The sequence below is a fragment of the Cyprinodon tularosa genome, unplaced genomic scaffold (genome assembly GCF_016077235.1).
Source record: "Cyprinodon tularosa strain WSP-4 unplaced genomic scaffold, ASM1607723v1 ctg34, whole genome shotgun sequence".
In the NCBI taxonomy this organism is placed as follows: Eukaryota; Metazoa; Chordata; class Actinopteri; order Cyprinodontiformes; family Cyprinodontidae; genus Cyprinodon; species Cyprinodon tularosa.
Window position 1 is genome coordinate 563,262 of NW_024039052.1, and position 13,217 is coordinate 576,478.

The 13,217-nt window shown below is 36.8% G+C and overlaps 2 protein-coding genes across 5 annotated transcripts in view; one reads left to right on the forward strand and one right to left on the reverse strand.

Annotated features, from left to right (window-relative positions):
- Window positions 1-581: 581 nt before the first annotated feature.
- stoml3a (stomatin (EPB72)-like 3a) lies at window positions 582-8,235 on the forward strand. The gene is made up of 7 exons (XM_038294387.1): window positions 582-850; window positions 3,147-3,250; window positions 4,582-4,654; window positions 4,755-4,837; window positions 4,956-5,159; window positions 7,018-7,152; window positions 7,261-8,235. The coding sequence occupies exons 1-7, from the start codon at window positions 775-777 to the stop codon at window positions 7,453-7,455; spliced, it is 870 nt and encodes a 289-aa protein (XP_038150315.1). The 5' UTR covers window positions 582-774; the 3' UTR covers window positions 7,456-8,235.
- Window positions 7,560-13,217, reverse strand: part of mtus2b (microtubule associated tumor suppressor candidate 2b) — a 32,296-nt gene continuing 26,638 nt past the window's right edge. For 2 of the 4 annotated variants that reach the window (XM_038294380.1, XM_038294382.1), the window contains 7 exons: window positions 12,682-12,896; window positions 12,469-12,574; window positions 12,315-12,388; window positions 12,142-12,240; window positions 11,940-12,059; window positions 11,464-11,561; window positions 7,560-10,312 (listed from right to left, as the gene is read on the reverse strand). In XM_038294380.1, coding sequence (XP_038150308.1) covers window positions 10,105-10,312; window positions 11,464-11,561; window positions 11,940-12,059; window positions 12,142-12,240; window positions 12,315-12,388; window positions 12,469-12,574; window positions 12,682-12,896 — 920 coding nt within the window. In that variant the 3' untranslated portion in view covers window positions 7,560-10,104. Of the gene's footprint in view, window positions 10,313-11,463; window positions 11,565-11,939; window positions 12,060-12,141; window positions 12,241-12,314; window positions 12,389-12,468; window positions 12,575-12,681; window positions 12,897-13,217 lie in introns of all 4 variants that reach the window. The other 2 variants (XM_038294379.1, XM_038294381.1) reach the window with 2 other exon arrangements.

A 13,217-nucleotide genomic window follows, 5' to 3' on the forward strand; every position in this document is an offset into this window, starting at 1 on the left:
TCCCTTGCAGACTGAAAGAAAATCAGGAGACATGGTGCACAGTCGCAGAAAATGATGTACTTTGCATAGTGTTTTGTTGAAGACATTTTTAAAGATATATCTTTGTGCAACCTTGTCAGTGTGTATGTGGGAAAACTTATGTACCACCTTTCTGCCCATTTTTTTTTTTTTTTTTTTTTTTTTTTTAGTAAGAGCAACCTATTCAAATAGATATAGATTATTTGGTCTAGCTTTTCTAAAACATTTCTCTGTTCAGACTGAGGTACCTCAAACTAATCATTAGCACAATAATGAACAGGTTTTATTGAATTTCCCATTTCAGGCCTCTTACTTTTTCTGTAAATGATGTAAATGTGGTTTGTTATGCAACTTATGCTGTAAAAAGGAAGCATTTCTTTATCGTAGTCGATGAAAAACCCATTACTGTAAAAGTAATGAACTGCTATAAGTGCTTTCTTTCAAAATGAGATGAGCTGACGGTCCCGCCGCCTCTTCACACCAAGTCTCATGTTTCTGGACTTGTTAATTATTCATCACCTGGAGTCAACAAGTGATAAGACTCCCCCTAAGATACTAGTAGGACTATTGGTTTTAGAAACTGGAGATTTCAACTACAGTAGTATGCAAAAGCTGGATGCTCTGTGGTTCAGGTTACCACACCAATAGATTTACAGGAAGCAGTAAGAGCGAAGTGGATAGACCACACCCTACTGAGAGAAGGGAGGGAAGTAAACAAGTGTGCTGCTGCTTCTCCATTATCCGGATGCTTCACCAATGATCTCGACAACATCCAGCACAGTGGAAATGGTTACTCAAGGCAAACTTCAGATAAGTGAAGAAAATATTGAAGGTAATTATGTTCTCATTATTGTTATAGAGGCACGAACAAGGAGGACAAGGAATTAATGTTTTAAGGTGTAAACCACCATATTCTCAGTCAGAATTATGACATTTCTTAACTTACTGCTACTTTATTTGTTGTCATGATTGTATTTCAAATGATGTTGTTTGTTACATTGGGTTTTTGGCTTTTTTTAATAGTTTATTTGCAGTAATACATTTTATTATAAATGTAGGTCTTGATAGCCTGTAAATTAAATTAAATTCAGTTTATTCATATAGCGCCAATTCACAACACATGTAATCTCAAGGCACTTTACAGTTCACCAGGTCATACAGTCAAATTAATTCAAAGTTTTTTATCTAAGGAAAACCAGTTGATTGCGTCGACTTGAATGCAATCCCTCCCTAAATGATGTGTTTCACCATTTATTCAAATTGGATGCCATGTTTTCCATTAGCTGTATCCTTCTATCAAGCTGTTGAAGAGAAAATATCTAAATCAAGAACTCAAATTTAGATTCGGTATTGAAGATTTACTTAGAATAAGCAGGGATCCCCAAATATTACTATAATTTTGAAAGGAGAAATGTAAAGTTTAATCATTTATTACAGATTTATTGAAAAAAGAGTCAGGATTATACTAAGTGCTACATTACACAGTTAATTTGTTTTAAAAAGCATATTTTTAGACATCTTTATCATTCTCTATAAAAGGCTTCCTGCCTCCCTCCATGAATCAGGCTTTAATTATTCCCCTGCCAAAGCCGGGTAAATCCCCTAATACTGTAAATGTAAAACCCTGAGGCCTACAGTACTAGTTTTCTAAACTCAAATCTCAAAATCAGCTGCAAAGAATACTGCCAAACATAAGGATCATCGGTCCACGTGAATGGGTTTATTGTCTTTTGGGTGGTAAAGATACCACAATATCAGAATTTGGTCTAAATAGAGTGCACTTCTCTCATCTGATGCAGGAAAAAGCTTCCAATAGGGTAAAATGAATATTTTTAACATATTGGAAATGTTGTGTTGTGGAAAAAACTTGTAAATGTATAATAACCCAAGAGAATAAAAAAAATATAAGATATTATTAAAGCCATTTAGAATAAAGGATTTTCACCAAGGATGTCCACTCATTCCCTTGCCACTAGCTCTCAGGCCATAGACAGCAGCCATTCATCTGCATCCACCCATCCCTGGGATCACAATGGGCCCCACCAAGCACACAATGTCCGTTTGATGACAGATGATGTAATTTTATTTTTGACTGATATAAAGAAGTCGATTCCGGCCAATTCAGTTTCTAAAAAACAATACAAAATCTTCTTTTTTGTTATTAATTATAAATAAAAAGACTAAACCAATCAGCGATGTTACACAATTTAGAAAAAATGAAAATCATTTTCTGAACATTTTGTCACAATTTAGTCCAATGTGTGGAAATCAGCAGATGTAACTTTCAAACTATGGTATTGATAAGATTAAAAAGGATTGGTGACCTTTACTCATCAAATTTTAATTCATTTTTGTGTTTTGAAGAGCTACTATCCAAGATCTGGCTTGATAAAAGCTCTCTCTCTCTCTCTCTCTCTCTCTCTCTCTCTCTCTCTCTCTCTATATATATATATATATATATATATATATATATATATATATATATTAGTGTCACACAACGTTGTGCATAATTATGAAGTAAAAGGAAGATAGTGTCATATTTCCTTCATGTATATATATATATATATATATATATATATATATATATATATCCATTTACATGAAATGTACATGAAATTCAGATTTCCGGTCGAGTTTTTAATGGATCATTGTGTATTTAAGTCAAATACCAAGAAAGACATTATAGATTTTATTGGCACTTTTTTTAAAATAAAAAAAATGTAATAAATGATTGGTTACTCTCAAACGTTGAGGACTTTACTTGTCGACACCATCAAGGAGGAAAATTATTGAATCATTCCAATCCCGCTTTGACTATTTTATTGAAAGGCATGAAATCAATTTATAATATATAAGAGAGTTTGCAAAGCAACTCCTAGCTCAGGCAAAGGTCCAATGATATCTCTCTTGGAATAATGATACTACTGTTTACAAATGATATTTTTGACTTTGGCGCAGCCCTCAGCATGGATGTTTTTGTTGTTTAAATAGATCTAACACTCTTTAATTAACTATCGTCAAACTTAGTGCACTAGCTTGCAAAATAGATATTTAGGGCTCATATTAATAGAACAGATCTTAAGCAAATTCAAAGCCAAGCTTTGATTTTAACTTCTATCTCCCCACAGATAAAAATGCAGGAAGGTTGGGATGCTTTGGTTCATTGCTAGTCATCATATCGCTACTGTTTATAGCGCTAACCTTTCCTGTCACATTGTTTATGTGTGTCAAGGTAAGAACATTTTCGTCCTATTCATTGATCAGGATTTATGTGAATGGCAAACACAACGTAGTGCATAATTATGAAGTAAAAGGAAGATAGTGTCATATTTCCTTCAGCTTTTAAGATAAGGTGAGATAAGACAAGATAGATTTTATTGATCTCACAGTGGAGAGCTTAAATTTTAGCATCCATTTGTATTTAGGCCCATTAACTATGATAAAAGTAGTGAAGTCATTTTCCTCCAGATAATCATATCCTAATTCTATCTTGATTTGGAAATACATCTGGATATGTAAGTTAAAATATTTTTGAAATACTTGTACACTAGATTTGGTCAAACATATCATCCTGAACACATCTTGAAAAAATGGGATGGCAGGAACACGCATCAGTGGTTGATGGATTTAACTGAATTTAATCCAAGAGGAACACCTGCTGGAAGCTGCAAAACACCAGAAACTAGGGAGGTGTAAACCCACTCAAATGTAGGACCCAAGATTTCCGTCAGAAACAACAGAAAAGGTTTTAAAGTTTCCTATAATCCAAAAGGGAGGTGGTAAGCAACCTCCAGCAACAAGTTCAGGAACCCCTTGACAACTCTGAGGAACTAGGAGCTGAGCTTAGGTTCCTTCTTAACAGGGTGGAGGTGACATCAAACTACTGGTTGGATAGGGTTAGCCTTAAGACTGGAAAGCAGGAGATGTTGGGCATGGGAAGGAATTAGGAAGCCGTAGGACGGAGGAGAGGATGTTATCAGGCAGGGAAGGAACGCTGGACTTCTATAACTAAGGCTTTCGGTAATCTGGCAACAGTAAGTGGTTTTATAGCTGGTTAAATAGGCAGAAGAATAGGTGGTAAGCATGAGCACTGATGAGAAAGAGGGAGCTGAACAGGTGTAAAGAATGAGTGAAATGATGATTGGAGCAGAGCTGAATGCAAACAAACGAGTTACTTTGTCAGAATGATGACAGGAGGAGGTTTCATATTCATGTGTATTGCACAGGAAAAGTAGAAACCTAAATCCATTTAAGACTCTGGTAACACTTCAAAACTTCATAGATGCTCTCTATCCAATCTGACAGGGATTGAGCTATTTAAAAAAATTCAAAATGATCAGTTTTTAGAAGTGGGAAGCTGTGAGAAACATTCTTTTTGAAGAGTTGCAGCTTCAAAGAGAAAGAAAAAATTACTGAATTCAACTATACAATGCTGCAGTACTGTATCACAATAAAGCCAAATGAAATATACAGTACAATGTATGAGTGGTATGAATGGTTTTTGGAGGACACAGTATTTAGAAATTGTTTTAATTTTGCTCTCTGTATTGGTTTGCTGTCCAGATAGTGAAGGAGTATGAACGAGCAGTCATCTTTAGACTGGGACGGATCTCGGATCGGAAGCCTAAAGGACCTGGTTTGTCATTTTACATTTTTTACAGAAACACTGGATCCTCTTGGGAATAGATTTCCCCATTAAAGTTTGCTTGAAATGTATGTAATTTTTCTCTTTCTAGGCCTCTTCTTTGTTTTGCCTTGCACTGATAATTTTGTGAAAGTTGATCTAAGGACAGTATCTTTTGATATCCCTCCGCAAGAGGTAAGTCTTCTTTTTGTACATAAAGGATGTGTTTCTAAGATTTTTTTTTTTCTTTTCGGGCACTTAAAAAAAGAGTCTTTATTACTGAACAATATTCTATCTATATATCCTTTCATAGATCCTAACCAAAGACTCTGTCACTGTGTCAGTGGATGGAGTTGTGTACTTTCGCATTCACTGTCCCATCTCAGCTGTGGCAAATGTGTCCAACGCACACTCATCCACACGTCTGCTTGCACAAACCACTCTGAGGAATGTCCTTGGCACCAAAAACCTTGCAGAACTTCTGTCTGACAGAGAAGGAATTTCAATGAGCATGCAGGTTAGATAAAAACTCTAATAAAAGGCACTACAGGAGCTGTATGTCTTTATAGAAACACAATGCTTACAGTGTAAGTAATACCTGATTAACCTTTTTCACATTTTTCAGAACCACACTTTGATATATCTAAACTTGTTTTGACAAAATAACACAAAGCAATAAAGAAATATGAGAAGAAGGGAAAAATATATGGAGTTCCTTCTTCCGTTTTTGTTGCTTTTGGCAAACTGTAGAGGAGAATATTTTATGCATATGCAACTAGGAATGTCTCATTCTGATATCGGTTTGAAATCAGGCAATAAACTATCAGATTAGTATGCCGAATATTAGTATGCTGTGAAAATACAATACCTTCGGTTGGTTTATGAGAAATGGGTCAGTTGTTCTCGTACCTATTGCTGTTCAATTCAATTCAATTCAGTTTATTTATATAGCGCCAAATTCACAACACATGTCATCTCAAGGCACTTTACAGTTCACCAGATCATACAGTCAAATTGATAAAAATTTTTCTATCTAAGGAAAACCAGTTGATTGCATCGACTCATTGACTCAAATACAATCACTCACACTAAGCATGCTTGTAGCGACAGTGGAGAGGAAAAACTCCCTTTTAACAGGAAGAAACCTCCAGCAGAACCAGGCTCAGTGTAAGCGGCCATTTGCCGAGGCCGACTGGGGTTCAAGGAGAAAGAAGCAGAGACACAAAAAGCAGCTGTAAAAGGCAGCCTCGTTCCAGGAAACACAGCCAGGCAGACCAGCTCCCATGCCAGAGGACGAAGAGAGCACATTCACCCAGTCACGATGAGAGAAACAGGACCACACTGGAAAACAAGCCTATCTCCAGCATCTATAAACAAGGGTGCTGATGGAAGCAGCACAGCTGATGTTTCTATCCAGGATGGCGTCACAGCCAAACAGGAACAGAGGAGGCAAAGCTACTCTGAGGAAAAGCAGATAGAGCATAACGTTAAAGATTGAACTAACAGATTCTGCAGAATTGGAGAATAGAGAGAGAATGAAGCAGAATGATGAAATGGGGGTCCCTATGTCCCCCAAAAGTCTAAACCTATAACAGCATAACTGTAGAGATAGCTTAGGATCACCTGAGCCACCCTAACTATAAGCTTTATCAAAAAGGAAAGTTTTGAGCTTAGCCTTAAAAGTAGACAGGGTGTCTGCCTCACGGACTAAAACTGGTAGTGGGTTCCACAAAAGAGGAGCCTGATAACTAAAAGATCTGCCTCCCATTCTATTTTTAGAAATTCTAGGAACCACTAGTAAACCTGCAGTTTGAGAGCGAAGTGCTCTGTTTGGAACATAAGGAACAATCAGATCTCTGATATAAGATGGAACTTGGCCATTAAAGGCTTTATATGTGAGAAGGAGGATTTTTTGTTGACTATCATTATCTGTTTGATAATATTATTTGATCAAACCTGTTTACATCCCACACTTAAAAAAATAAGTATTAATGGTATATAGGATCCGTGCCAATATCGTATCGGTTCAATATCGGTATCAGTCAGGTCTCAAAGGTGCAATATCTATTTTATTGGAAGATAAACATCCCAATATGCATCACAGCAATATGCAATTTAGACTGGACATTTTTAATGGTGACTTGTAGGTAAATCAAAAGTTAGGGGTAAAATGGGCACTTTTTTGCAGTATTGTCCTCTCACTTCAGAGTAAAATTTGTTGTATAAAATGAAGAGAAGAGGTAACACAGTATAAGGCGATGTAGTTAGGCGGGAAATGCCATAAATGGAAATATACTGTATATTTCACTTTTTTCCCCCAGTTTGCTATAGTGCTTCTGCAAACAGTCTAGAATAACGTTTGTTGGAAAATTTAGGAAGCCCTGGCTGATGCCACTGATCAGTGGGGTATCAAGGTGGAGCGTGTGGAGATCAAGGATGTGAAGCTGCCTCAACAGCTGCAGAGAGCCATGGCTGCAGAGGCTGAGGCCAGTCGGGAGGCCAGGGCTAAGGTGAGGGCAGCAGTCAAAGGCTTACTTTGCAATTTTACAAGCTAAAAAAAACACGAAGTAAACATATGGAGAAGCAGATTGTAATGGGTGTTATTGTCTTTGTTTCAGATCATTGCTGCAGAGGGTGAAATGAATGCTTCCAGGGCTCTGAAAGAAGCTTCTCTGGTTATAGCTGAAGCCCCGTCTGCTCTCCAGCTACGATACCTGCAGACACTCAGTAGCATTGCTTCAGAGAAGAACTCCACCATCATCTTCCCCCTGCCCATAGACATGATGCAAGGTTTCATGCAGCGAAAGTCATAATTTCTCTAGCTATCCTCAGTACAATTATTAACTTTCTAAAGTTAACCTGTATCAAATAAAAATGATCTACATATATGCATAAGACAAATACAAAACAGACAGCATTTTACTTACTCTGCTTATTGTGATTTAATCATTAAATACAAAGTGCAACATACATAGCCATAACCTCTTATTATTAACCATAGCTAAGTTACTGTTTTGATTTAAAGGAGGGTGAATGAAGTATAACCGAAAAAAATAAATACATTTACAGAAAACATATAAAGACATGCTTTTATGTAGGCTTATCTGGAAAATACTTAATACAATATTTTTTAACAAAAAAACCCACAGAAGGAAAGACATCCACATGATGAAACAGCCTCTCTCTGATATTGCATGTAAACTGTAAACAAAAGCTTTCGTCTTTTATGTTTGTTCAGTATATGAGTACAAGGTAGTGTCCACAGGACACAGAGGCAATCAGTGCAATCGGAGAACCTGATGTAGAGAAAGGCAGCTTCCACGCTCGGTGTAAAGCTGATTCTCTTCCCGCTGAGCATAATTATCTAACATTAGACACATCTACAGCCAAATAATTTTTGAACAGGTTTTAAACATAATATGCTCTATGAAATGTATACATAAATATTGTGAATTAAATAATACTCTACACCTTTTGGAATATTTCTATCCACATCTAAATGCACATCTAAGAAAAATGTTAAGCAAGATGGCCCTCTGATGGCTGGTTGCTGTATGTAAACACTAATAAATTAAATATAAATACAATCAAAACTATGGCAGTTTTTTTCCCTTTCAGGACTCATAATTCTTCATAAATCCTGAGCTTAAATCAAACCATAAAAAAATGAAGTAACTTGGCGACAGATTTTCCTTTCTGTTTTCTTAAGAGTCACGTAAAACGTTGCAAAACATGAGCACAAGCTGGAGATGTGGTGGATATTTCATTCATTTGTACTTTTGTTTGTGATGTATGTAAAAAAAAAAAAAGTTTACACTTTATAATAACCATCGTTTGTAGATGGTAAATATACCATTTATTAATGATTAACAGTTTATTAATGTTTTGTTCATTTATAAACTGCATCTAAATCATTTTAAAAAGTAAATAGATCATTTATTAAGGCATTATGCCCGCTAATGTTAGGGTAAGTCCAACATGACAGGGCAAGTTCAATTAAAAATAAAGGCTAATTTCAGGCCTAAAGTCAACTAATGCTAGATTTGGGGCTAAACGAAGATGGAAGAACAATATGATCTCTTTACCATTCATAAATGGTTTCGATGCTAACATTGATAAACTACCCGTTAACCATTAATGGTCTCTTTACCATTTATTAATGATTGTGATGATGGTTTGGTCAAGTGTAACCAAAAAAAATCAGAACAATGTAATGAGCCCAGAAAAAACAAACTGTTACTGTAAAAAATCGCCATACTACGCTACTTTTAGATCAATTCATATTGTATTTTTTGAATGTCCTAATTAAACTACAAATTGAGAAACTGGAGCAAGAGTTGGAAATTTATGCTTACAGAACTTCCAGAACTGTTTTGCAAAAAAAAAAGAAAAAAAAAAGAAAATTAAAATAAATAAATACATTTCTAAACTAAAAAAGTTTCCCTCTAAATGTGCAAAAAGGCAGAGAAAAACTTTAAAAGAACTGCAGCCAAAATTGTTTTCGTCTCAAAAAAGCTGAACACCTGCCGGTTTCATTTTTCAGCAGTTTCTATATAAATAAAATCTACATATAAAAAAAGTTTAAAACATTAATAAACATTTATATAACCATTTCTTCGAACTTTGAAAGAAATGCGTATTTAGTTCTGTCTAAAGCCTGAGTGGGCTGCATTAAACTCCAAACCTTTATCCAATGAAGTGTGTAACAGTTTAATGATTTCATCTTTGGTGGTTTTGAACCATTTTTCTTCCATTCAGCTGAAGGTGATGGTTTGTGTTTCCCAGCTATAGCATGTGCTGCTTTTCTTTTCAACTCATCAATTTTCACACATTAAATCATCTCTAACTGGAAGATAACTCATGCTGTAAAGCTAGTCATACATCTACAGTCTACACGTGTAATAACTGATAATATACTTACATGGCGTTGGCAGTTAAGTGGTTTCATTTGTTTAAAGGTTAGATGGCTTGTTATGATCCATATGCATGGGGCATGAGATGCTTCAACGTACAAATGTTGATCTGCAGTATGACAGGTGTAGGTAGATTTTTCTCATAATACTGCTGAGCCCCAGGTGGAGCTTGCTGGTGGGAGGAAATGGATGACAAAAGGCGCTTTTTGATTTTGTCATTGAGCTTCGAGGGCATACACTGTCTTGTTTATCCATCAACCTGAGAGCTGGAAAGGAAACGTAAAAATGTAGATGAAGCTATAACTATGTTAATGAGGCACTGCGATGTTCTCTGAACTTTCATCAGCTGGAAAAAAAAGATGATAAGGATTTGCTCATCAGTACAATTCATGAGGTCAATGAAAAAAAAACATTCAGTGGACTGTTAATAATTCATAGGGAAGATTGACATTTTCCCAACAAACAACATATAACCGATTGTATAGCATTCCTTTAAAACAGAGGAACTTTTTTCAGAGTTAAATAAAATAATGTGTTTGGTACAAACAATCACTGATGGTAGGAGTGTGGACGGGCCGGTGAGCCTGGTCCAGAGGCTGGCCGGTGGATGGGGGAGGAGCTGGGGGTCATGTGTGGACTCAGCTCGCCTGTCTGCAGACGCCACAGCAGTTCCTCGTTGGTGCGACTCAAACGCTTCTTCTCTTTGCTTTCCATCTCCACATGCACCTGCAGGTTGGCATTCTCTTCAGAGAGTTGTCTGATGAAGAAAATACGCAATTAATGTTGCAAAAAAGAAAACCCAAGCTGATATACTGTAATATTTTGTCAAAATATAATCTCAAATGTGTTTTACTGGGATTATATGTGACAGATATTTTTAAAGTGGCACTGAAATGATTCCAGGTTATCAAGTTATCACAAAAAGAAATGTAACTAAAAATCTCACAATCATCTGTATTCCACCCCCTTAATATGATACCCTCAAATAAAATTCAGTTCAACCAGGCTCTGAGTTGTTCAGGTAAAGGAATAGAAGAACAAAAAGAAGTGTCATGTTAAAAGAAAGCCATAAGAGGTCTCATTTGCAGTTTGTCACAAGACCAGAAGGCCACCCTACTGTGACATATGAAGGCGGCTATGAGTCATGCTGGAGTGCTGCTTTGTGTCAGAATGGATGAGAAAGGAGACAACAAAATTATTTCATATATCAGCGAACTTAAACAACTCTCTAAACATTGAGCCAGAGTTGCAGTCGAATGGATTTGATCAAATCAACCCCTTTTCATGTACTGAAATGGCCTAATCAAAGTCCCGACTAAAGGAAAAACTTCTTATACTGTATGTGAGAGATAATAGAGACCTACATCAAAACACTTTTAGCTGTAGCTCCAGTGTAAGCTGGTTTTACAAAATATTCACATATTTCAGATTTCCCCCCCAAAATTGCTCTTTTAATTACCGTATAGTGTACTGCTCACAATAAAAAATCCCAAAATACATAGAAGTTTAAAGGTATACTGGAGGATGTTCTTCTTCCAGGTAGATCATCAAAATAAGTGGTCCTCCTAACTGTCAATCATTCTGGTGATATGTTTACGTAAGGTCGTCCTACATGCTCATCCCCATTTTCACTTACTGTTGGTGAGTCTGATATGGTGGAAAAATTGTAAATCTTCTTTTGAAGCTTGTATGAACGATGCAAACAGCAACTTAAAAGCAGAGTGTGCATGAGGAGAAATGGGCACATGCACGCTGTCGCACGTGTTTGATAGGTCTTTTCAAAAATTCGCAAAAATCCTCCACTATACCTTTAAGGTTCTAAAATAACAACGTTTTGAACATATACAGTGCACAGTGAATGTTGAACTAGATCTTATAAAAACAAATGGGCCGCACATAAATACAGACCTGGACACGGCTAGATTCTTGTGTATCTGCTCCCTCAGGTCTTCATTCTGCTGCTGCAACACTTGTAGTTTCTCCTCCAGGTACACATTCTTTTCAGCCTGCTCAAAAACACAGGTGAAAGAGCAGAAAACATTAAAGTCTTTAAATGTGATAAAAGCATAAAACTTTAATAAATGCATCAATTTACAAAGATAGGGAAAATTATTTGACTGTCCGTTTTGCATTTTTGCAAACTTAGATGTAAAATATCATCACCTCATCTTTTGCATAAGGACACATTATTATTGCAAAAATAAAACAGTGTAAAACATTTTTTATATCTGAATTTAATGAATATTTTAAAATCCAAAGCCCATTTATGCTTAATCTAATGTTTCAAATAATGATCACTGTGACGGTCTAAATTATGAATCAGATGCATCCAAAAAACATCCTTAACAAAAAATACACTTTGATGGAAAACACTTAAAACCTACTATTTTCTCCAGTTCTGAGATCTTCAGTTCTTGCTGATGAATTTGTTGATTTTTCATCTCTAGAACTTCTTTTAGACTCTTCAGGTCCTCCTCAATATGTTTATATGGAGCCAAAGCATCCTGAAACGGAGGCCATATTTATTCTGCAGTTGTTCTCAGAGCCATTCCTATATCTTATAGTTCTAAATCATAAAAAACTTACAACTATTTGCTCATCTGTGCTCCTACGCAGAGCTTCTTCAAACCTCTTTGCTCGATCTCTGAGGCTGCGATTCTGAAATGTCAGAGTGTCTACCTGGTCCTGGAAAGCAAAACAAAACATATATATAAATTTTTTTTTTGCTCAAATTTTAACCTTAAAAGAGAAAAATAAACCTGGAGGGAAAGTCTGATCTTCTCAAACTCTTCCTCTAGAGACTTCTTCTGCTGTTCATGAGCCATCTTCAGATCTGCAAACAGACAGCATATTATCCTTCATCTTAAAATGAAGACAGTGCAGCCAGAACAGGTCTTTAACACAGATGCTCACTCTTTACTGTTCTTGCATGCTCCTCCTGTAGAGTGTCCAGTGTGTTATTATGGGTGGTCTCCATCTCCATCAAGGAGGCCTCATGGTTGTCAGTCATCTCCTCAAGCTTTGACAAAAATGTTCAGATGTTTTACACAAACTATGTTTTCATAACGCCTATAATCCCGAACCCTTAAAAGCGTGTTAGGTGAGGTAACAGCGTGTTTTAAGCACCTGCTCTTGATGTCTGGAGCGTAGCTCCTCCAGCTCAGCTCTTTGATGGGCCTGCAGGCTTTCGGTTTTTTCAATGTGCTGAGCCTTCAGCCTCTCCTCCAGCGCTCCCAGATCTCTCTGCTGCTGAGCCCGCAGTCCCTGCAGCTCTGCCTCAAAGCGACGCTCCTGGTCCCCCTTCTCCTGCTGCAGCTGCTCCCAGTGCGCGACACTAACAGCTGGAACATGTAAAGAACAAAATAACTTAACTGGGCCCAAATTTTGGTGATCAAATGTTCAATATGGATAGATCTTAGTTTAGGTAGTATGGGGTCAGACATGGGTCCTTTAAAATTTTAGAGATGTGTATTTTGTGGGCTGTTCAGTGGCGTAGTGGGTAGCAATGCTGCCAGGCAGCAAGAAGATTCCTGGCCCGGGTTATTTCTGCGTGGAGTTTGCATGTTCTCCCTGTGCATGCGTTGGTTCTCTCCGGGTACTCCAGCTTCCTCCCAGAGTCCAAAAACATGGCTTCAACATTGGCTTCTCTAAATTCTCCTTAG

Excerpts from the sequence above, each read along its gene's own strand:
- stoml3a (XM_038294387.1), top strand. The coding sequence starts at position 775 with ATGATCTCGACAACATCCAGCACAGTGGAAATGGTTACTCAAGGCAAA. Across the intron at positions 4,838-4,955 it reads TTGATATCCCTCCGCAAGAG|ATCCTAACCAAAGACTCTGT; the intron begins GTAAGTCTTCTT and ends ATCCTTTCATAG. Across the intron at positions 7,153-7,260 it reads GTCGGGAGGCCAGGGCTAAG|ATCATTGCTGCAGAGGGTGA; the intron begins GTGAGGGCAGCA and ends TCTTTGTTTCAG.